Raw genomic sequence first — 23,637 nt, 5'->3', positions numbered from 1 at the left:
CTTACACTGAGAAGGTGCTTGGGAAATATTAGCTACTAGAGGCCCGTTGCACAAATTTGTGCAGCAGTGGAGTCCCTCGGCCTGGCCTGTGGGATCAGGCCGAAACTGGCCCTTGGACATCCCCCAAGGGGTCCTGGATTGTGAGAGAGCGCAGGCCAGGCCGAGGGTACCCCACCGGTGCACGATCAGGGCCGGAGAGGGACACAGGAGGTTGGCCAGCCAGGGAGGGACCATAGGAGGGCTCCAGGGCATGTCCGGCCTGTCTCGCTCAGTCCAGATCAGCAGGACCCCAGCAGCAAGCAACCTACCAGTCGGAGCGTCTGCCTCCTGGAGGTCAGTACATGTCATAGCAATTGTTCAACCGGTTGACTGTCTGCCCCTGGTGGTCAGTGCACGTCATAGTGAGCGGTGGAGCGGCCTTAGCATATCATTAGCATATTATGCTTTGATTGGTTGAACGGCTGACTGGACACTTAGCATATTAAGCTTTTATTATATAGGATTACCACCATCCTCACTGACTTATTAGCAATTACCACCATCCTCAAGCCCTGCATGTCTGGCACTCCCTGGGAGGAGGTCACAAAGGTGAAAACAGAGCCTGGGTCCTGCTCTCAGGGGGTTTGACATTTCCCTGGATGTCTGAATTCAGACTCCTCGCTCCTGCCACTCTACCATTGGCATTGAGCCTTGACGGATGGCTCAGATTTGAGCACATGGGGAGGAAGGGAGGAGAGGCCTTGTGGATATGAAGCCATGTCAGCAAAGCCTGGGAACCTAGAGAATGTGGAGCATATCAACATTAAGAAACGTCCAAACCTGTAGAGAATTTTTATGAGTTTATTTGAGCCTAATTCACAGCATCTGCTGGGGAGCCAGATCGCAAATGCTCTGGAGGATAACAGTTTTGCAGCTTCTGTTGTGCATGTGAATGTACATAGAGGTGAGGGAAAGCAACAGGGAGCTTGGACTTAGGTTATAGGACGGTTAGCAAGACTATGTGCTCTCTTGAGGGCTAACACCCCTTCCAGGGGGTATTACATCTGGTTGAGATTAAAAGTGTGTTTACCTAGATGCCCAACAACAATGGACAGGACTTGCTTAAAACCTTTCGCTAAAGAAGTCACAAGTTTGGGGCATGACTACCCACCATGACCTGCCCAGTTAGAAATGTACGATCAGATCGCCCTGTGAGGCTACTTTCCATAGAACCCCCCTTCTTTCATCCACAGGTATGAATGGAAAACTGCAAGTATTTTATTTTTTAAATATTTCTTTTACTTATTTTTTAATATATTTTTATTGATTGCAGAGAGGAAGGGAGAGGGACAGAGAGCTGGAAACATCAATGATGAGAGAGAATCGTTGACTGGTTGCTTCCTGCACACCCCCCACTGGGGATCGAGCCTGTAACCCGGGCATGTGCCCTTGACAGGAATCGAACCCGGGACTCTTCAGTCTGTAGGCCAACACTCTATCCACTGAGCCAAACCAGCTAGGGCAGACTGCAAGAATTTTAGTTTGATTCCATGTGAGGGCCTCGTCTGGTTCATCTCACACAAGCTTTAGCTAAAACATAAGCACCCACTATGCACGCACCCCTCTGAGGATTTTATATCCAATACCTTATGGATCCTCAGTAAATGAAAATGTCACTTTCGCCATTCCCATTGCAAAGATGAGGAAGTTGAGGTTCAGAGAGATCCAGCAGCCAGACCAAGAATATAATGCTAGGGGTGAATGGGGCAGAAATTCAAGTTCAGGGAGACAGGCTGCAGATCTGTGCCCCACACCTTTTACAGGAACTAGTTCCCAGGCAGTGAAACTCTAAAGCCAGCCCCAGCGGGCCGAAACTCAACCGCAGAGAGCTGGCTCTCAGCCCCTTTGCTGGCTCCCTTCTTTCGTCTCAGCCCCACCCTGCCACCCCCATTTCCTTTCCTGGCCCTGGGGCTCTGCCTCTTCCCCAAACCTGCTCTGCTACAATTTCTTCCAGGTTCCCACATCTGTAAAATGGGAATAAAAAGAGCGCCCGCCTCAGAGGGGTGTTGTAAGGATCAGGGGAGATGCCCAAGAGCTTGAAGCCTGGCACACAGTAGGTTCTCATAAATATTAACCGCCACCAATTTATATTTCTTCTGTCTTTAAAATTTTACCACCACCATTTACATAGTGTCTCTGAAGTCCTGTGAAATAGGCCGAGAGTGAGAGCATTATCCACATTTGATGGTTGAGAAGTGAAGAGGCAGTTCGTCTAGGGTCACTCCGACAGAAAGAGTGGGACTGGAGTCTGGGCCTCCCGGCCACCATTCTTTGCTGGGAAGATGAGTGAGTCATATAGTCAATATTGATTACCCACCTTCTGCATGCAAAATCAGGCCCTGGAGGGTAAGGGGCATTCAGGGAGCGTTCCCACCGATCCTTTGAGGTTGAAAGTGCAAGAGACACTCTGGTAAAGGGGGGGCAGTCAAGGAAGGCTCCCTGGAGGAGTGGAGGGTTAAGCTGGGCCTTGGAGGACCAGCAGAATCTGTAGACTGGGGTGAAGGGGTCGGTGTCCTGGAGATGGCAGAGATGTGAACACGGCCGCCGCTTCTTCGAGGCTCCTCATGAACCAGGCTCTATGCTGAGAGCTTTACAGGCATCGCTTCATGAAATCTCCCCAGAACCCTACCAAGTGGTTGTTACCGGGAATGAGGAAAGCGAGGCTCAGAGAGTTTACAAAACGTGTCCAGGGTCACACAGCTCGTCAGGGGATAGGGCCTGGGTTGAAACCCCAGGCTGCCTGCTACAAAGTTAGGGCTCTTAATCATCACACGTTATTGCCACCTCAGCCTCACGACCTGAGGATGAGGACGGGGCACTCAGCTGGGGCCGGACTCTGAAGGGCTATGAAATGCCAGGCTCAGACAGGCAAAGAGTCACACAGCACCGGGCGGGGTCAGCAGCCCTGGAACTGAGCAGTAGCTACAGCAGCACTAGCCAAGGTCACTTCTCTGAGCCTCGGCTTCTCTAAACGGGAGAGAAGAGGAACAGAAATGCATTATCAACGGTGAAGGTTTTAAATGAGGGAGGGAGGCTCTTGTAACAAAAGGATTCTTTAGGAGAAACCTGGAGATATTCACATATTTACTGAGTGTTGGGCTCTGGGAAGACAACTGTGAACAAGACAGCTCTGCACTCTGGACCCCCCCACCCCCACTCCCACCCATGCCTACAAGGGGCAGGGCACAGCTGGGGGGGAGAGCTGGGGAGGAACCTTTTCCTGGAACAAACAGGGGCTCAGGAGCTGGCCCGTCCCAGATTAGACTGCTGGTTCTCCAATCAGCCAATCTCTCCAGGTGACCTGGGGCCAGTTACCCCGCCTCTCAGACTGCGTCTCCCTCTTCACCTGGAAGATCCTCGTTCCTCTTCCCAGGATTGTTGGGTCAAATAAAACAAAACAATACAGGCCTGGCCGGTGTTGTTCAGTGGTTAGAGCACCAGCCTGCACATCCAAGGGTCGTGGGTTCGATTCCAGTCAGGGGCGCGTACCAGGGTTGCAGGGTGCAGGAGGCAACCACTAGGCAACCAGTCCACGTGTCTCTCCCGCCATCCCTCCCTCGCTCCCTTCCACTCTCTCTGAAAAGCAATGGGAAAAAATATCCTTAGGTGAGGATTAACCAAAAAAACAAGTTAATAATAATAATAAAACAATACAGGCAATTATCTAGCAGGCGCTCAATAGATGTTAGTATCCCCCTATGAAGAGGTATACCTGTTAGGCTCCGTCCCTCCCCTGCCAAGAAAGAGACCAGATTCCTGGCTTTCATTTCAGTGAGGAAAAGGATAGACGTGCACACGTGCTAGCTGAGCAACCATGCCAACCAACAAAAAGTCCTGCCGCCCGGGTACTGTACTGCTATCTGGGCTCAGGTCAAGACTGCTCGCGCCCCACCCCCAGGGACCCGGGCGCACCCCCGAGCGCTCCACACCCCCGGCCGCTCCTTCTTTCCACCGGGACCGCCCTCCCGGTCTGCGCAGCGGGCGACGGCGGGTGTGGCTGTCCCTTTAAGCAGCAAAACTCCTGCTGCAATCGCCGCCCGGGGACCGGTCCTTTCCGGAGGGTGGAGCCTATATTTGCTGCCGCGACCAACGGAAGCGCGGCATTTTCCGCGGGAGATCCGAATTTCGCGGCACGCAGTTTGGCGCTAAAAAAAAAAAAGAAGAAAAAAAGAGTGGCGGAGAAAGACGCGGGTTCTGCACAGCGAGGCGAGAGGGAGTCGGAGCAATCGGTCCCCTCCCCGTCCGAGCGCATCGCCTCTCCGTGGAGCCCGCGGGCGCGCCAGAGACCCCTCCCCGGAGGCAGCCGGACCCCGGGCGCCGAGGCCCTCCGGGGCGTGGGGCCGCGCCGGGTCGCGGCCGCCCTTGGGGCGGGGCAGCCCCTGGCGGCGCGGCCGCCGCTATCGCAGCCGCGGTGCGATCTCCGAGCCGGGATCTCCCAGCGCTGCTCCCCTGGGCCGCCGGCCAGGAGGGGAGGGTCCGGCCTTGCCCCGCAGGCGTCCATTGGCGGCTTCCCCCGGCCTCCGCTCCATGCCCCGGGCCGGGTGAGCCGCCGCAGGCTCCCGAGCGCGCCGGTGCCCGCGGGCGCGCCTGGGGAGGGGGCTCCGCGCTGGCCATGCTGCGAGGGCCCCGGGCCCCGGCCCCGGCCGCTGCGCTGCCCCTGAAGGGGCTGCCCGCCTTGAGCCCCACCGAACTGTGGCCGCCTGGCCTCGGCAGCCCCCAGCTCTGCCCGGTCACCACCACCTACTACACCTCGCTGTACCCGCAGACTGTGCCCCCCGCTACGGTGCCCGGCACCTGCCTCGACGCCACCCCCCACGGACCTGAGGGCCAAGCTGTGCGATGCGTGCCGGCCGGCCGGCTGCCGGTAATTCTGGGGACCCCGTGCACCTCTTCCCCCTATTGCTTTCCGGGTGTGGGAAAGGAGGGAGGGGCGCCTGGGAACCTGTTGGAGTGAAGCTGGTTGAGTCTGGGGAGGGGGAAGGGGAGCTTTCAGAGTCCAGAACAATCCAATACCCCCACTGGAGAAGGGCCCTTCGTTTTCAGGCTTGGGGTGAAATAACCTCATCCACTGGAATGGAGTGGAGTGAACACTGGATTGGGAGTGTGGAGACCCAACCCACTATCCCGAGTGCACCCTGTGACCTTGGGGAAGTCCAGGGAGCCAACTGTGCGTCATTCATTCATTCTTCTTCATTCATTGTTTGGCCCAGAAACCAGTACTGGGCACCTGCTATTGTGCTGGCACAGAGCTAGGCCTGCGGATGCTGTAGGGACTTTAAAGTGTGTGTGTGTGTGTGTGTGTGTGTGTGTGTGTGTGTGTGTGTGTGCGCGCGCGCGCGGGGGGGTGGAGGGGGGGAGGGGTGCGGGGGGGGGGGGGGTCTCACAGGTCCAGTATGGCTTGGACAGAATCCAAATTTCCCATCCAGCCAACTCCTTCCCAATTATCTACCCTGGGTCCTGCCCCAGGCCCAGTTTTCCCTCCCAGACAGCCAGTAGCAGGTGCAAGTTGGGGGCAGCTTGACTATTCCCTCCTCAAGCCCCCAAGCCTGCCGCCAGGGAGGGCCCAAAGTGAGGTGGCATTAGGCACAGGATGTGTTTTGTGGGAGTGGAATTCCTGGATGGAGTCCATGAGAATCTGAACAACCATCGGGTGAGGGTGGAGTGGGAAAAGCCCAAGGGGATTGGTGGGGTGGGGGTAGGGAGGGGAGGTTGGAGAACCTGGTTTCTGGTCTTAACTGCCACCAACTCACTGTGTCCTTGGACAAGTCTTAGCCCCAGTCTGGGCTTCAGTTTCATTTTCTGGAAAATGCATGTGTGCTTACTCATCTCAGGTCACTTCCAGCTCCAGGTCCCGGGTTTTGGAAGAGGCCCCAGGGAGGGGGTGTTGTAGGTTGGCTTAGATGTGAGTGGTGAATAGTTCAGGTACAGGGATCAGGCCATGCCCTAGAGGCACCTGCTCAGACCCGTGTCAGTCAACAGGCACAGAACCCTCGCCATTGCTGGATGCAGGCAGAGCCCCAATTCTCTGCTACTGCAACCATGCTTTGCCCATTTTCAAGGCTTTCATCTTCCCAGAGCCCCTTCCTGCATGCCATTTCCAACTAGGAGGAAGGAGAGCTATTTTCATTTTACAGGTCAGGCAGCCAAGGATCACTAGGTCTGGGTGTCTATCTTGTGCTCAGCATGTTCCAGCCTAACACGGTTTTGAACCCTGTGAAGGAGATGGCACGAGTAGCTCCCTGTTTCAGGGGGGAATCGAGGCTCCTGTCCAAGGCCATACAGGGATTTGTGTGACCCGCAGGCAGGCGATCCTTCGTCTTCTCTGAAGACTGCCCTCCCCAGGAAGGGGCTCAGTGGCTGGCCCAGTCTCCTCTGGCCAGCTGCTTGCAGGCACCCAGGCGGGGTTTCAGTAACAGCTGTGGTTTTGAACTGCTTCCCTCCCAAAGGAGCGTGGGTGCATCTGTTTGTGCCCCCCGCCCAGGGGGGCTCAGTAGTCACAGCAAGAATGGCTCTCTTTTACCGAAAGCCTGCTGTGCGTCAGGCACCGCTTGTCACGCTTCACATTCGTTATCTTGGTCAAGGTGCCTGGGATGAGGCATCTTACAGGTGAGGAAACCGAGCAGAGGCGCAAGGTCACTTGTCCAGGTAACAAGCCAAGAGGTGGGAGAGTCTCCTTGCATCAGACCACCCTAAAGGCTCAGCAGGCCCAGAGCCCCCTCTCCTGCCAGTCCTCAGATGCCCGGTGCCCACAGCCCTGTGTGCAGGCCTTGGCCCCCTGCTTACTCATTTTACCAGGGTGTGACCTGGAGCAGCTCCAAACCCAACCCTGGGTGTGGCCGCTTGCTTTGTGGCCAGGCTGCAAAGTGCAGGGTGAGCAGGATTTGTCAGTGAGCTGCTGTTTAAAGGGAACCTCAGGCACTGCCCAACCAAGTGCAGTGGCAGAATGAAGGCCAGAGCCCAGGACTCGGCGCTCACTGTCTAGTGCTTTTTCCACCACTTTCTGGAGATGCGTGGGACATTTGTCTGTTGAGTCCCTACTCCAGCCAAGCACACTGCATCATTGCCTTTCGTCCCCGAGGGAACCCGTGAAGAGGATGGGGTTCTGCACTGTCCTCCTTTCCCTTTAATTTCTCGGTATTTTCCAAATTCCCTCTGAGAACCATGAAAGAAAAGGAACATTTTAACGAACAACCTACAAGACGGGTCGGATGAGGAAATAAATGTCGGCTCAGAGAGGCCAGGCAGCGAATCCCAAGCTGGGATCTGGAAGTGAGGCTCTCAAGCAAGGCCTTACCCTTGCTCCTACCCGCCTCGTCTACCTTAGGACTTGGGGCTCAGGAGAGGCCTGGCTCTGCTCCTGTGTGACCTTGGGCAAGTCGCTTCTCCTCTGTCCCGGTTTCCTCGCCTTGCTGGTGGTGTCTCCTGGGCTCTGGCCTGAGAAAGGAGCTCTGGTCTTCTGCCTTGGGATTGGCCGGGTGGCCTCTAATCTTAACTAGGCCTTTAAGAAACAGCCCGAGGGGCTGCCTACAAGGGTCCAGGTTAGAGCCAAGCTGGCCGCTGGGTGTGGTCCCAGACTTTTGCTCTTGGCACGTCCCTGTCTTTTCAGCTTACCTCTGAACTTTCCCCCTTCTGCTGCTCCTGGCGCTGTAGTGATAGCACACCCCCACCCCCACACCCCACCCCCGCCGCATGAGCAAAGCGCTTTGCTGCACTGTCTCCCTGAATCCTGAGCAGAGGTTGAGCAGCTTAGCTCCATTTTACAGGTGGGACTCAGGAAAGCAACTGACTTGGCCAGCTCAGAAGTGGGTGGGAGGGCTGGATGGGAACCCAGGTGCACCTGACTCAGCCGCTCCTTGGTCCTCATCCTTCTGGGCTTGGCCTCTGCCACGTGTGTTCTGCAGGCCCAGGCCCACCCATGAGCGGACCTTTCTCTGGGCAATGCATAAAGGTGACAGATGTCCTCGGGTGAGGGACACTTTGCTGCTTAGAGACTCTGAGAGTGCAGGATAAGGGTGAGAGAGGGTGAGAGAAGGGAGAGGGTGTGTGTGTGTGTGTGTGTGTGTGTGTGTGTGAAAGTAATGGGGGCAGGAGGGTATAGAAAGGCCTTGGCCCACATTCCAGCAGATTCTGAGGGAATGTGAGTGGGATGGAGCTGAGGCAGCCTGGTGCATGGCTTTGGAATCAGACAGACCTGGGTTCAAACTCTGGCTCTGCCCTTTGCCTGTGTGACCTTGGGCACATGGCTTCACCTCTCTGAGTCTCCATTTCTCTTCCAAGAGAGATTGCCAATACTGATGTTGCAGGACTGATGAGCACGTGATAGGCCCGGCACAGGTACTCTGTTCAAGGTCCTCCCCTCCTTCCCATCTGCAGGTAGTGGGGATCTTCCTGGTATGTTCTGGAAACTCAGCAGGGCTGGCTCCTGTCGGGTAGGGGAGGTGGTTGGGGTGAGGGAGATTCTGGCTTGCCCTACCTCTGTCTCAGGGAGAACTCAGCCTGACTTCCCTTCTCCTTGCCCTTGGCATTCCTTTTGAGGAATGGGTGAAGGATTCTGGGATCAATAACTTTTATCTGGATTGATAAAAGGCCTCGGAGCTCACCAAGTCTCAGTTACTTCAGCCGTAAGATGCGGATTCGTGGTGTTGGGAAGATTGAGTGAGGGGAGGCATGCGGGGGCACTAGAGGCAAGATGAGGCCGGAGAAGGTCACCTTCCCTAGAATCTAGGATGTCACCAGCTGGGAGGTTAGAAAAGGAATATTCCAGAGAGACTTAAAGAGGAATGAGCAGGGAGGCATTTGGATTATGTCCAGGTCAGGGTAGGTGTGGAGGAGAGAAACCGAGGAGCAATGCTCCTCAAACCAATCCAAGAAGACTTCCTGGAGCAGGTGGGGGCGGGGGGGGGGGCAGCCCAGAGGGGAGCTTAGAGCAAGAAGAACTGTCATCACCTCCCACACCTGTCAGCCCAGCTGTGCTCAGCAGCGGTTAGAAGTCTCAGCCCCGCCGAGCATGACCTCACCACCAAAGGTTAAAATAGGCCTCTCTGCTCCAACCAGGGTACGGGTGACTGGGGTGACTGGGGGCGGGGAGAGGGAGAAAATGGGCTCGGCGACCCCCACAAGTGTGTGTGGAGAGGCTGAGATTGGATTTTGGAGAAGGCACTCTGCATTTCCTGAGCATCACTGTGTGCTGAGCCACAGGCTGAGCGAGCACTCTGTCTGCCCATTTTACAAAGGAGGAAACAGTCCGAGGTGTGGGGCCTTTCCCCAAGTCACATACTCCCCTGAAGGAGCTGGGAGGTGCAAGCCCAGGTCTCTGACCCCCGTGTCCCAGTGCCCCAGTGCCCTAGCCCTGCCCCTGCCCAGCCCTCACCAGGAGAGAGGCCCCTTCCGGGCCAGTTCAGCTTCTGGGCCTAATGGGGCCGGGCGGCAATGGGGTGTAGAGGAGCAGATGGGTCTGTGGTTTGATTTCCCCAGCAGGTGTTTCCCAAGCTTGGCAGGAACAGGGAGGGGGGGCAGGGGACCTCAGCTGCTTGTCCTTAAGACACAGGGGAAGGATTCATTGTCTGCCCCTCCCCACAAAGAAAGAATGGTACATGGAGTCCGGGAGGCCCTGGGCCCTGGAGCTGGAACCCAAACATGGGGTGAGGGGTGTTTGCACTGCTTCCCGATGCGGGCACCTCCCTGAGGCGTGGCACTGATCCAGGAAGTCCCCTGGGCCTGGGTGGATGCCCGGCCCCACCCTGATAAGGGCCAGCTGTGGGGCTGTGATGGGTACCCAGTGTGGCTGCGGCAGCTGCTTCTGCAGAGGGGGGGGGGCTCTCCCCAGTCTGATGTGGTTTAGGCCCCACCCACTCCTTCCTGCATCATCCTCTGTGCATGGGGGAAGGGGCAGAGGTGGAAGTGACCTTGTGGCCTGTGATTAAGGAACTCTGAGCTCTTGACCAGACTGGCTTTGGCAGGGTCTCAAGCACCTGGGCCTCAGAGGATGGGAGTGTCGTGTGCCTCTCAGAAAATAGGACGTCCTTCCCTCGAAAGGTCACTTTTAAGGTCATTGATATTTCCTTACCCAGTACAGTCACATTTCAGCAGGATTGGTGGTAAACTGAGGCAGGAAGTGGCTGCTGGTGGCCTCAGTGCTTTGGCCCCAGGTTGGGAAAAGTCGGAGGAGGAATGATTCTCAAACTCTGCCTCTCTGTCCCATCTCTCTCCAAGGCCAAAAGGAAGCTGGACCTGGAGGGGATCGGGAGGCCTGCGGTCCTGGAATTCCAGACTCCCAAGGGGAAGTTCATTAGAGTGGATGGCCTCCCCAGCCCTAAAAGTAAGTTGTGCTGATGGGGCATCTGGGGGCAGACTCAGGAGACAGGGGGTGGGGTGGGCAGGGGCAGAGGGCAGCAGCCCTGCCCAGATCATCAGGAGTAATATTTGTAGCACACTTCCTGGTGTCTACAGCAGTTTCCTGTGTGTTCTCTCGCTGGATCCTGCCAGGTAGGCAGGATTACCCCTCTTTTACTGATAAAACAACTTGAGACTCAGAGCTAGAGTGTCTTGCCCAAGGTCACACTGCTGGTAAGTGGAGTCCGGACTACAGCCTAGTCTTGTAGTGCTTCTCTCACACCAGGCGTCCTCACACTACGGCCCGCGGGCCACATGCGGGTGTTTTTGCCGTTTTGTTTTTTTACTTCAAAATAAGATATGTGCAGTGTGCATAGGAATTTGTTCGTAGTTTTTTTTTAACTATAGTCCGGCCCTCCAACGGTCTGAGGGACAGTGAACTGGCCCCCTGTTTAAAAAGTTTGAGGACCCCTGTCTCACACTAGACACTGCTCTTGGGTTCCAAACGTGATGACCCACGATTTGTTTGGGAACTTACGATTTTTGTTTGTATTTCATTCAATCTGACCTTTTCTAAAAGAGAGAATCCAGCTCAGAGAGGAGCAGGGTCTTCCTCCCACATGCAGACAGAGAGCTAGTAGCTAAGGGATGCAAAGGGAAGTGAAGCTCGGATTAATCCAGCCTCAGAGGTTGAGATCCAGAGGAGAGGCTTTCCGCCTCGATGTTTGCAGGCAGTATTCTGGTTAGAGTGGGAGTTCCCGCACCTGTGTTAGAGAGAACACTAATTTTGGGGACAGAAACCTAACGAAGAAGGTATGTCACTGGGTGGGAAGCATGGGGGTCAGGAATTTGGGGGTCCTGGCGGGGCTGTGCCCTGACCTGACTGGCCACTCTTCTGTGAACCTCTACAGTGGTCTCATCTGTAAACTGAGGTACAGCTAGGTCAGGGATAGTAAGAAGGTTTCCTTCCCAGTTGATTGGTAGACGTGCCCAAGCTCTTTACCGAAGGATCCTACGTGCACTGGTTGAAAATCAGCCCCTGTGCCAAACACTTGCATCTATATGTTAAGGGATTCCAAAGTCTCCTTCTAGAGGAATCTGAGACTCTCTAAAACCCAGTTTCCTGAACTCGTTTGGACATCCACTTGCTCTATGACTTGCAAGTCACTTTATTGCAAAAGTTCTCTTGTGGTTTAAGATGTTGCAGCTGAGATGTGGTGTCTTGTGACATCAGCTTCATTAAGAAAGGGACCTTTTCATGAACCTGCCCCCTTCGATGTTATAGGACCGATTCCTCTCAGATAACCACTGGGCTGCACACAGAAAGCAAAGGCAAGTCTGTAAGAATGTTCTCAAGTCCCAGCTGGTCATTCCCTCCCTACCCTGATTCCAAATTCCTGACATAACTGGCAGGATAGGGTAATGGTTAAGAAGGAAGACTTGGAGCCAGACTGCCTGGATGTAAATTCCAGCTTTGCCACTTTCTAGCCGAGTGAGCTGAGCAAGTTACTGAACCTGTCTTGTGCCTCAGTATGCTCATCTATAAAATGGGGATGGTTATACACCAAATTTATAGGGTGTTGTAAGGATTAAGTTTGTTGTCTGTGGAAATTGCGTAGAACAGTGATCTACACACAGTAAGCATTTGGTGGTGGTGGTGGTGGTGGTGGTGGTGGTGGTGGTGGTGGTAGAGGTGGTGGTAGAGCTGCCTAAACTGTGGTGGAAAGATCCTCTGAACCAGGTATTAGGACACTTGGTTTCTAGCCCTGACACTGACCTTAACTGTGAGACCTTAAGCAAATCACTTTCCCTCTGGAGGTATCAGGCTTCCAGTTTGGACAATGGTAGTGAGTGACCCCCTGCCTCACAGTGGAAAGTGGGTGCTCATGTGAAGGACGGTACTGAATGGGTCCAGGTTCCTGGAGGAGGCTCCCCAGGCTGGCCCCCTCTGAGCAATGACCGGGCCCCTTTCCTCCTTAGCACCCAAGTCCCCCGGGGAGAAGACTCGGTACGACACATCACTGGGGCTGCTCACCAAGAAGTTCATTTACCTCCTGAGTGAGTCCAAGGATGGGGTCCTGGACTTGAACTGGGCTGCCGAGGTGCTGGATGTGCAGAAGCGGCGCATCTATGACATCACCAACGTGCTGGAGGGCATCCAGCTGATTCGCAAGAAGGCCAAGAACAACATCCAGTGGGTGTGAGTGCCTGGGCTGGGGCTGGGGGCCGAGCCGGGAGCAATACCCAGTGGGTGTGAATGTCAGGGGGGGGCTGAGAGCAGCATCCAATGGGCACAAGCGGCAGGGGTGGGCCAAGAGCAGCATCCAATAGGCTTACGTGCTGGGGGCGGAGCCAGTGTATCTAAGAGCAGCGTGGAAGAACAGGTGTGTGTGCTGGAGCAATATTAGGAGTGCGTGGCAGGCCTAGGGTGGAGAATGCTTTCTAGGATGTGTCAAGGCCTCGGAGGACTGCATTCTCTTAAGTCAGGGATCCCAAGAGTTCCCTCTTCTAGTTTAGGAAAGTCCCCAGGGACCTGAGAGCTAATAACCCAGACTCCTTCCAGCTCAGAGATATGAGTACTCCAGGCTCCTCTCCTCACTGCTACAAGGTCTTAAAGACCTGCAGCCCCTGGCATGAACCCTAAGAGAACCCAGGCAGGGGGGTCAGGACTGAGGTCATTCTAGCTCCCTGACATATGGGGGAGGCTGGGGCAAGGGTGGACAGAGTGGAAAGCCCTCCACACGTGGGGTAATGCCCTGACTTGTTACTTTTCCCTAGCCCAACCCTCAAACCTCAAGGTTCACTTCCTAGCAGCTCCCTGGGAGCTAGACAGGACTGCTGATCTGCACAACCCGGGAGCACCCTTGCAGACCATGAGAATGGCCTCATGCTGGGGATTTACACCATCTGCACATCTGCAGCTCTGCGCAGCGGTGCTCAGGTTGGGGTCCCTGGTTGTGCCCTGAGACTGACGCTGGGGGGCTGCTCTGTTCCCAGAGGCAGGGGAGCACTTGAAGACCCCACCCGGCCTGGGAAGCAGCAGCAGCTGGGACAGGAGCTGAAGGAGCTGATGAGTACGGAGCAGGCCTTGGACCAGCTCATCCAGAGCTGCTCTCTGAACTTCAAGCACCTGACCGAGGACAAGGCCAACAAGAAATATCCTCTTTGGCTGGGAGAAGGTTGTCCGGGAGCTGGGCCTGTTGCATGCTCTCGTATCTATCCGGAGTTGATGCAATACCTCCCTCGGGGTCTGGCATATCTGCATATCTGCTTTTTCCTTTCTGGGTGGCTTTTCTTCTTGACTCTGTAGAAGTTTCTTTCTCATAGTACAAGTAAGACAAGCACATTTCTTAAATCTGCAAAGTAGAGGAAAGAAATAGTAGCCACCATAACATTGTTCTTTAAACATACACAGGTTGTGTATTATTTAAATACTAGAGGCCTGGTGCACGAAATTCATGCACTTCGGGGGGCAGTCCCTCAGCCTGGCCTGCACCCTCACTCAGTCCGGGAGCCCTTGGGGGATGGGGAGCGGGCCTAAGCCACCAGTCGGACATCCTTAGCGCTGCCATGGAGGCGGGAGAGGCTCCCGCTACTGCCGCTGCGCTTGCCAGCCGTGAGGTCAGCTTCTGGCTGAGTGGCGCTCCCCCTCTGGGAGCACTGACCACCAGGGGCAGCTCCTGCATTGAGCATCTGCCCCCTGATGGTCAGTGCACGTCATAGCAACCGGTCGTTCCACCTTTCAGTCTATTTGCATATTAGCCTTTTATTATATAGGATAGTGTGTGACTGCTGTGCATAACACTCTATAGCCTGCTTTTCTCCCCTTAGTATACTACCATAGATAGTTTTTATGAGTTACAAATCCTTCCTGACTATGTGGTTGATCCACATGAAGTTGTTGATATTGAACCATTTTTTATCTACAAAAACAGCAATCTCATGTGGTTTAACCTCATATTTAAAATAGTTTGTTTGAGAATATCCTACTCAGATTACACTCTGGTTTGTTGATAAGGCCTACAATCGACATTTAGATCTATTCTAGATTTCTGCTCCTATGAAGCAACAAAATGATGAATGCCTTTGTAAATAGAACATTGTCCTTTTTTTTAAAAACTTATTTCCCTAGGTCAGATTCCTAGGTTTGAAATGATGAGGTCACAGAGTATGGACTTTGCTAAGGCTTTTCAGACATTTTCCCCAAATAGTTTCACCATCTAATTGGTTTTTGGATATGGCTTTGTATTTTTGGATGGATGTTGGGCATTGTGAAAATTTTAAATAAGTAAGACATCTTCCTTACTGAAAATCAGCAAGTGCAATAAAGACAGGATTATAAAAGGGGGAAAAAAAAAAAGACATATCTTCCTGCTTTCTCTAGTTTGAGAGATGAAGCCTTTTATGTAAAACCTGATAAAAGGCAGCATTTAAAAAAATGATTTATATCCTCATTTGCTTTCTAAAGGGATCCAAGGTAACTTATTATATTAAAAGAACAGGTTACAGTTCGGGGTTATTTCTGGGGTTATATAAGGAGTGAGAAAAAAATGTTCAGAGGCTGAGGAGAAGTGGCTTGGACCCTGCCTGGCGGGCTGGGGTTGGATGTTGACTTCCTTGACTCTCCCGCCCCTACACTGGCCTACGTGACTTACCAGGACATCCGTGCTATCGGCACCTTTAAGGAGCAGACAGTGATCGCTGTCAAGGCCCCTCCGCAGACAAGACTGGAAGTGCCCGACAAGAATGAGGTGAGAGGGGAAGCATTTGGCCGAGGGCGGGGTTAGGAGGGTCCTGGGAAGCTCTGCAGGCTCTGTCCCAGGCACTGCCCAGCCCCCAGCTACCCCATCCCATGCTGGTACCCACGGCAAGATGGGTGGTCTCTGAGCCGGGGCAGAAATGACAGAAGCTGGAAAGGGCAACAGAGAGTGGCCTGAGAAAAGCCTCTATTTCTGGTTTCTGTCCGCATCCCACCAGCCCTGTGGTCCTGCACACGTGCACGTGTGCCCACACACAGCAGTGTTAGTGCTGACAGTAACCCTTTCATGCCAACCATGCTGTCCTGGATTAAAGACCAAAATCATTTTTTTAAATTGATTTTAGAGAGAGAGGAAGGGAAAGGAAAAGAGAGAGAGAAACATCAATGAGAGAGAAAAACAATGATCTGCTGCCTCCTGCATGCCCCCATGTGCCCTGACCGAAATCGAACCAGTGATCTCAGGGCACCAGTGACGCTCAACCAACTGTGCCAGGGGCCGGACCAACGTTCTTAACACCCCCCGGAGGCCCTCCTGCTCTTACTTTGCCATCCTCCTCTCGCATGCTGCTCCTCTTCTCTGTCTTTGCTTCAGCCACCGACCTGCCTGCCGTTTCCCCACCACGCTAAGCTCGTCCCCAGTGCAGGACCTTCACACATGCTGTTCCCTCCAGCTGAAATGCTCTTCCCTCTCTCTGCCTGGTTTACTGCTATTGATCCTACACGTCTCAACTCGAGCATCGCTTCCACCAGGAAGCCCTCCCTGATCACCCCCAGTGATCATAACCAATATCTTGGTGTTTACATGATTATGTTCTGCTTCGTCCATTAGGGTGTCAACTCCACAAAAGTACGTTCCTCTCATGTGGGTTATTTCTGAGGTTTGTAAGGAGTGAGAAACTTCCAACTCAAAGCCTGATAAAGACTCAAGAAGTAATTTGTTGCCCTAACGGGTTTGGCTCAGTGGATAGAGCGTCTGCCTGCGGACTGAAAGGTCCCAGGTTCGATTCCGGTCAAGGGCATGTACCTTGGTTGCGGGCACATCCCCAGTAGAAGGTGTGCAGAAGGCAGCTGATCGATGTTTCTTTCTCATTGATGTTTCTAACTATCTCTCCCTTCCTCTCTGTAAAAAATTAATAAAATATATTTTTTAAAAAGTAATTTGTTTAATGGAAGAACATTCAGATAAATAAGGCCCCGCCCACCACCTCAGCGGAGCTCAGAACCCAGAGGGGACCAGACCCAGGCAAGCAGGGATGCTGTGATTTACAGATGGAAGATGTGCTTTGAGGGCCGGGAGGAAGGAGAGTTGGAGGATGCACCCATAGGTGGTGACAGTTAAACTGGGTCCTAAAGAATGAATAGGATTTTTTTTTAAACATTAATATTTCAAGAATAACGATTTTAAATATGTGACATGCAATAAGCATTAATATTTCAAGAAAAAAAAGATTTTGAAAGGATTTTGTTTTTAAATTGTCTTATTTATTTACTTACATGTAGTTGTACACACTATTGTGTTAGTTCCAGGTGTACAATATAATGACTCGACCGTGATATACCTTAAATATGATCGCCACACTAAGTTTAGTCATCCCCTGTCAAACTTATCTCAGTGTTACTGAGCAGGATGTTTGCTGGGTGGAGTAGGGAAGGAGGGTACTGCATGAATGGCGTGTGTGTGGTCAGCTGTGGCTTAGGCTGCCGGGATGTGGTGGACAAGAGGCAGGGGTGGGACTCATGGTTCCGGGGAACAGAAAGACAAGTCCAGCTGGCTTCAGTGCGAGGGGAGAGGGGAAGGAAGTGACGGGTCCAGGGGAAGATGTGGGTTGCAGGCAAGGCTGGACCCAGGGGCTCACATCATGACTCTAAGTTCACCTCATGCTCCATCTCTCGCTGTGCCATTCTCTGTGCTGACTCGGTTCCCAGGTGGGCTCTCCCCTTTGCGGCAAAGATAGTGTTCAGGGTACCAGCTCAGCAACCCCAGAGTGAAGGGAGCTTCCATTTCCAGGCCCGGGGCCGGGTGCTCGGGTGGACTGACCTGAGTCACGTGCCACCCTGCACGGTCACCGTCACTTTCCTTTCTCATCCTGCATCCCAGGCTCACCCATTGGAGCTGGGGCAGGGTGCTGCCTCCCGCTCCCAACCCCATGACGAGAGTGGAGGAAGAGTGATTTCCCAAAGGGCAATCCAGGCTTTCTCCCTGAAAGAAGAGGCCTGGGGGCCAGGCAGCAGAAGCAGCAGTTGTTGACCACAGGCCTCAGGGCCCAGCTCAGGAGTGGAGCTTGCTCACGTGTGTCGGTCCATATACGCTGACCCATGAGTAAGTGTGCAGCTGCCCAGAGCCATGCCCTGGCTTCTCTTCCTCCTCCAGGAAAACCTGCAGATATATCTGAAGAGCACGCAGGGGCCCATCGAAGTCTACTTGTGCCCGGAGGAGATGCAGGAACCAGATAGCCCTGCCAAGGAGCCGGTCTCCTCCACGTCCACCCTCAGCCCCACTCCTGACTCTGCCCAGCCCTGCAGCAGCACCAACGCTGGCACCCTGGGACCCACGGCATCCCCAGGTAGGGCCCTCTGTCCAGAGGAACAGAAGGTGGGGAGTGCCACTGGCCTTAGTTTCCTCTTCCCCACCAACATTTGTTGGGTATCGACCTTCTACCCAGCGGCCGGGGTATAGTCCTCCCGCACATGTGTGCATTGCATTCTACACTCTAAAGCACGCCCTGTGTGCATCCCCTGTCTCGTTGGCAGGCTGAGCCTGCTGCAGGGCAGAGGGGCTGGGATTTGAATCCCAGCTCTTCCACTTACCAGCTGTGTGACCTTGGACAAGTTATTTGACCTCTCTTTGCCTCAGTCTCCTCATCTGTAAGTTGGGCTTAGTAATTAATAGTATCTACTTCATAGGTCGTTGTGAAAATTAAACGAGTTAATATATGTAAAGCACTTAGAACTATGCCTAGCAATAAAAGAAGGCGATTATTATTATTATTATTATTATTACTGCCACTGCCACTAGTACTGCTGCTTCTGTGACAGCTACTAACAGCCAAGCTCCTGGCACTCAATGAGCCCACAGCATATAGGTTTTATGAGGAAGGCTCAACACTTTCTTGGGCGAGAATAACTAAGGTTTATTGAACCACGACTGTATCAGATACACCTATTCTTACATTATCCTCGCAGCACTTCTCGAGGTAGGTTTTATTATTCCCAGTTTAGAGACAATAAGCTGAGGCAGAGAGGAGATGTGACTTGCCCCAGGCCTCCCAGCTGGGAGACAACAGAGCTGTGTCTTGAACCGTAGTCTCCGCATTCGTCCCGGTGCTGTCTCCACACAGCACAGAACCAATCCGGGCAGGGGTCCTGGCTCAGCCTGGCTGGGATGTGGACAGGACAGCTGGCTACACTTGGCAGGAAGTAGTAGGAGGCAGCTGCCAGGGAGCAAAGAGGTAGGAGAGGTCCCTGCGGGCTTCCCGGGGAGGGTGGGAGTCCGGAAGGAGTGGAAATGGGAGCCTGTGAAGCCCCTCCGCTGGAATGGTTTTTCCCTTTACTGGGCTCAGGATCGGGTCCGACTGGCAGGGTTCTTCGAGGCCGTGTAGGCCAATGTTCCTCTCTGTGTTCTTAGCAGCAGAATTTCCTTAAGTAGAACCCTGGTGTTGAAACAAATGCAGAGCTAGAACCGGTCTGATAGAAGAGGTGTGTTTGGGACGATCCACAGAACATAGATTGGATTCCATTTCTTTATTTAACTCGAGGATTGACAAACTATTGCCTGCAGGTCAAATGTAGCCTGTTTTTATATGGTTTGTGAGCTAAGAATGGTTTTCCTATTGTTAAAGAGTTGTAGGGGGGAAAAGAAAGTGACTGTGACAGAGAACAGAAGTGTCCTGCAAAGCCTAAAATACTACCAGCCCTTTACAGAAGTGTGCTGACCCCTGATCTAACGCAACCCTTCATTTTACATGCAAGTAAAACTGAAGCCCAGAGAGGGCAAGTGACTTCCCTAAGGTCACACAGCACGTTGGTGGTAGAACTTGGGCACTAGCCCAGACTCCCAGCTCTTCTCTAGTGATCTCTCCTGAGTCCTGGCCTGGCCCCGGGACCAGGGCTTCTCCCTGCACCGGCCATCTGTCCCTCTGGGCACCTCCCAGTGCCTATCACCGACTCCAGACCTGTGCCCCACCCTGTTCTCCCTCCTGCCTCGTCTGCCTTCTCACTCCACTGTCAACAAGTGCACAGCTGTCCAAAGTTCAAACCACTTTCACTTCAGTTGTCCTCTGCGACCTTGGGCAGAGGTGGGGGACCCCCCGACCTAAGCCGGGACAAGGTTTTCAGCTCAGTTGTACGATGAACAGCCTGAGGCCCAAAAGGAGCAGTCGGTGGAGGGGCCAGCCCAGAAGCCAGCTCGGGGCCAGGGCTAGTGCCATTGCTGTCCCTCTCCACATGTGCCACCTGGCCTCTTGGTGTTATCCCTGCTGAAGGGAGCGGGAGGAGCTTTCTGGACGGTGTACACCCATGGAGTGTGTGTGAGAGGAGAGGGGATGGTGCGGGAGGATGAGGGCAGTTGCTGGAGCTGGTGGCGGGAGAGGGAGGGTGTCCCGGGGCCACTAGGTGTGGGGCAGGGTGGGAGAGAAGAGAAGGGTGCACAGTCATCAGAGAACCGGAGGGCTGTTCTTGTGCTCTGAGGTCTGACCAGAGGCTTCTGGGCCCGAGGGCCAGTCATAACCCTCGTCTATTTGTCTCCAGCGCCATCGCTGACTTCCCAGCAGGTCCTGCCGCCGCCACCGTCCCTTGTCCCCCTGGAGGCCACGGACAGCATGCTGGAGCTGCCACACCCCCTGCTGCAGCAGACCGAGGACCAGTTCCTGTCCCCGGCCCTGGCCGACAGCTCCCCTCTGATCAGCTTCTCCCCGCCCTTGGACCAAGACGACTACCTATGGGGCCTGGATGGGGGGGAGGGCATCAGTGACCTCTTTGACTCCTATGACTTTGGGGACCTGCTGATTAACTGAGTGACCCTGCCTGCCCCCAGCAGCTCCGCCACGGTCTCTACCTCCTCACAGGCAGATTGACAGGCCCTCTGCCTGCACGGGGACAGTGGACACAGATGCTGCCCTTAGGGCATGGGGTCTCCTCTCCTTCCTGCCCTCGCGTCCTGCCAGCCGAAGCTGTCTGAGGGGTTTGTGGAGTTTACGGGTGAGGATCGTATCGGGGGTTGGGTCCCGTCCTTCCCAGCGGAAGCTGGGCCTGGGAAGGCCCGTTCAGTCTTCTGACCTCTGACCTCTGATGTGAAGGGGCCACAGATGAGGTGACCAGGTCCAGGGAAAGGCCCTGCCGCTGCCTTCCGAGGGGGGATGAGGACCCGCAGTTGTTCGCAGAGCACTTACTGCCTTGGTATTTATTTCAGGTTGAGTTTTGTTCGTGTGTCTTCCCTGAGTGTCAGCAGGGACACCGTTCTGGTTCCAGTAAGACCTCAGACAGGCCAGCCCTGTCCGCTGTGCAAGGGCCCCTGGCTTCCAGGGACCCGGGCCAGCTCCCTGGCCTCCCCGCCGCGTGGGGACGGGGCCTCTGAGCGCCTGTCCAGGCTTCTGGACGGCGCTGCACTTCGGCTCCTAATTCTAGATGGTTCCAGGGAGCCGTCCCAGCCCAGGTGGCACTGGAGCTCCTGAGGAAACAGGAACAGCCAGTTCAGGAGCCTCCCTCCCTGTGGGATTCCTTATTTCCCTGCCTTAGAATGTAAAAGGACCCCAGGGAGACCGCAGGGGTGCTCCTGAGGAAGAGGGGCGGGAGTGTGGAGGCCGCCGCAGTGGCTGCTGCAGGCCCCCCCCTCCGTGTTGGCCTCTCGCTGGGACTGTGTTACACGGAGGACCAGGGAGGCAGAGGCCGCGGGTGGAGGAGAAGGGTGAGATTAAGACAGGGAGCCGCCAGCACACATCCCCCCTGGAGCTGCAGGTATCCCTCTCCCCTTCCCTGGAAGGATTTTGGTTTGTTTTGTTTTTCTTTGTTTGTTGAAGGGGTGGTTCTTTAAGGATCCCCCTTCCCCCCAGCTCTCACACAGACCCCCAGCGACAGAGGTGACCAGGGCTTGATGGCATGTTGGCTCCTTTTGTCACAGGAATGCAGAACGGGGTGGTAGAGAGGGGGGTCTTCATTGCAACCAGACTTAGCAGCTAATGGGGAGATGGGCTCATGTTACCTCTTCAGACCTGGGGTTCTGAGGTCTTTATCCCTCACCCTGTCCCCCCACGCCACCCGGGCTGAACCAAGGCTGTGCCTCCTGGAGGGAGGCAGCAGGGGCAGTGGTCTGAGAGGCCTGGACCCCCCACCCTCAGGGAGCTAGGTTTACTTAGGGTCTCAGGTGGGTAGCACTTTTTTTTTTTTTTTAAGTTTGTAGCATTAAGTTGGTTTACAATATGAATTTGGCGTCCAGGGATTGCTCCTGGCCTGGCCGATGGGCATCTGAAGTGTGGGAGGCGGGCTTCTTTGGGGCTGGGGTCCCATGTGAGCTGAGGCCCAGCTGAGACAGTTGTGCATTGTCATTTGCAGGTCCAAGGTGCCCGGTTCTATAATTTTGTAGGATTTACAGAGATGCTTTTGGCCTCCCCGCCTCCACAGGTCCGAAGGGCTCTCATCAGAAGCCTGTTTTGAAGCCCAACATGGCAGGGCCACCTTGGCCCCTGCGGGAGGAAGGCGGGCTGCATGGGATCTGGTTGTGGGGCTGGAGGGGGTGTTGCTGTTCTGAGTTCCTTGCTGGGCTGCTGTTTAGCCACTCACCATCTCTGAGGACAGGGATGTTGGACTTCCCTGCCTTGGGCTCTATCTAGAGCTTTCTCCTAGATTTAAGTCAGCAGAAAGGGAGGAGCAGCCTGGAGGACCCACCGGAAATGAGTCTAAGGGTGAAATCTGGCCAGGATTGAGGCTCATTCTCCGAATGCCCAGCCATAGAGTTGGAGAGAGGGGCTGCCCCTTGGGTCCTTGGCCTGTGTTCTGAGCAGCTGCCCTGCCCTCTCCTGCGTTGTCCCCTGCCTGGCCCAGGGGCTGGCCCAGGCTCTGGAGAGGATACAAGTTTGAGCCTCTTTCTTACTAAAGACACTTGGAAACCTCCCAAGTTCACTCACGTGCTTTAAGAGCACATCTTGAGGGGTATTTCCTTTAGAGGCCAGGTAGCCTTTAAAACTGGGCCAGAAGAAAAACCCGCTTATTTCGAAGGTCCATTATTTCTGCCGGAAGTTCCCAGCCCCTGAGTCACCTGTGTCCCCGGGGCTCGGGGCTCGGGGCTCCGGGGAACCCAGTAGTGTTAAATTGTTGAGTAGAGTCGGAGATTCTAAGAGGTTTCTCAAAACCGGGGACAGGCTCCCGTGTCCCTTCTCGTTGGAAGTGTTAGCTGGACCAAAGTGGTTTCCTTTCTCCACTGCATGCCGGCCCGCCCCCGGCTGCGGGGAGGAGGGTGGGGTGATGAAGCGCTCAAGCTGGCCCTGGGAGGGTTCGGGCTTTGTTTTCTCTCCCCACGTCTTCTCGGCATCAGTTCTGCAGTGTTTAGAGTTTTTAGTGGAAGCGTTTGGGTGTCCCCGCGTCCGGGCATTGTGTGGCTTTAGTGCGTTTGAAGTGCAAGCCTTTTGCGGTTGTTTGCGAGCAGCTTTCTGGTTCTCATCATTGCGTCCCAAGGTGCCCACCGCATGGTGGGACCCTGTTCTCCCAGGGGGGCCCTCAGTCAGCAGAAGCCCGGCCAGCCTGGGTGAGGGGAGAAGCCTTGCATGCGCCACCTGTGTCTCGAGGGTGAGCACACCCAGGGGGCCTGGTCTCGGTGCCGGGACCCTCCGGGTCACTTCCCTCCGGCCTGGTTTCGCCCCGGGTCCTACTTTGATGAGCACCATGTAAACCTCGTTGAGTTGTGATCATCGAGCATTAAACAGCAACTCTGGACGCCTTGGCTCTGCTGTGCTTCCTGAAGGTCATTGCCAGTGTGGGTCGTGTCCTCCCAAGTCGGGGGTGGGGACTATTGTGACCAAGTGGCTGATTTCCCTCCAGAAACAGCCTCCCGTGGCCACCCTGGCTTATGACCATGCCTGAGATCTCACCATTCAGACACTGGAAAGGTGGCGGCACCCAGAGCTAAAAAGCTCACACCTGCCCTGCTCTGCCTCCATCTCCTCTCGCCTGGGCTATTTCAATAGCTCCCTTAGTATCCTCTCTGCCACCCATTCCCTATCTCATCCTCCCTGGCAGTGTTTTTATTTTTTTTATTTTTTTTAATCCTCACCCAAGGACATTTGTTCATTGATTTTTAGACAGTGGAAGGGAAGGGGAGAGACAGAAACATCGATGTGAGAGAGACACATTGATTGGTTGCCTCCTGCACACACCCCAGTTGGGGCCGGGGATTGAGCCTGTAGCCGAGGTCTGTGCCCTTGACCAGAATCGAACCTGGGATCGTTCAGTCCGCAGGCCAACACTAAATCCACTGAGCCAAACCCGCCAGGGCTAGCAGTGGTTTTTACTTTATTTTC

At 54.5% G+C, this 23,637-nt stretch overlaps 1 protein-coding gene across 1 annotated transcript; it reads left to right on the top strand.

The window, feature by feature from the left end:
* Window positions 1-4,651: 4,651 nt before the first annotated feature.
* On the top strand, window positions 4,652-23,053 carry E2F2 (E2F transcription factor 2). The gene is made up of 7 exons (XM_054720763.1): window positions 4,652-4,903; window positions 10,252-10,357; window positions 12,352-12,571; window positions 13,369-13,527; window positions 15,008-15,122; window positions 17,502-17,694; window positions 19,877-23,053. Exons 1-7 carry the CDS (start codon window positions 4,652-4,654, stop codon window positions 20,140-20,142), a joined length of 1,311 nt encoding a protein of 436 aa, XP_054576738.1. The 3' UTR covers window positions 20,143-23,053.
* Window positions 23,054-23,637: the final 584 nt, after the last annotated feature.

This window comes from Eptesicus fuscus, chromosome 9 (assembly GCF_027574615.1).
Source record: "Eptesicus fuscus isolate TK198812 chromosome 9, DD_ASM_mEF_20220401, whole genome shotgun sequence".
In the NCBI taxonomy this organism is placed as follows: Eukaryota; Metazoa; Chordata; class Mammalia; order Chiroptera; family Vespertilionidae; genus Eptesicus; species Eptesicus fuscus.
Note: the sequence above shows the minus strand (reverse complement) of the source record. Positions and strands in the feature narration are given on the sequence as shown.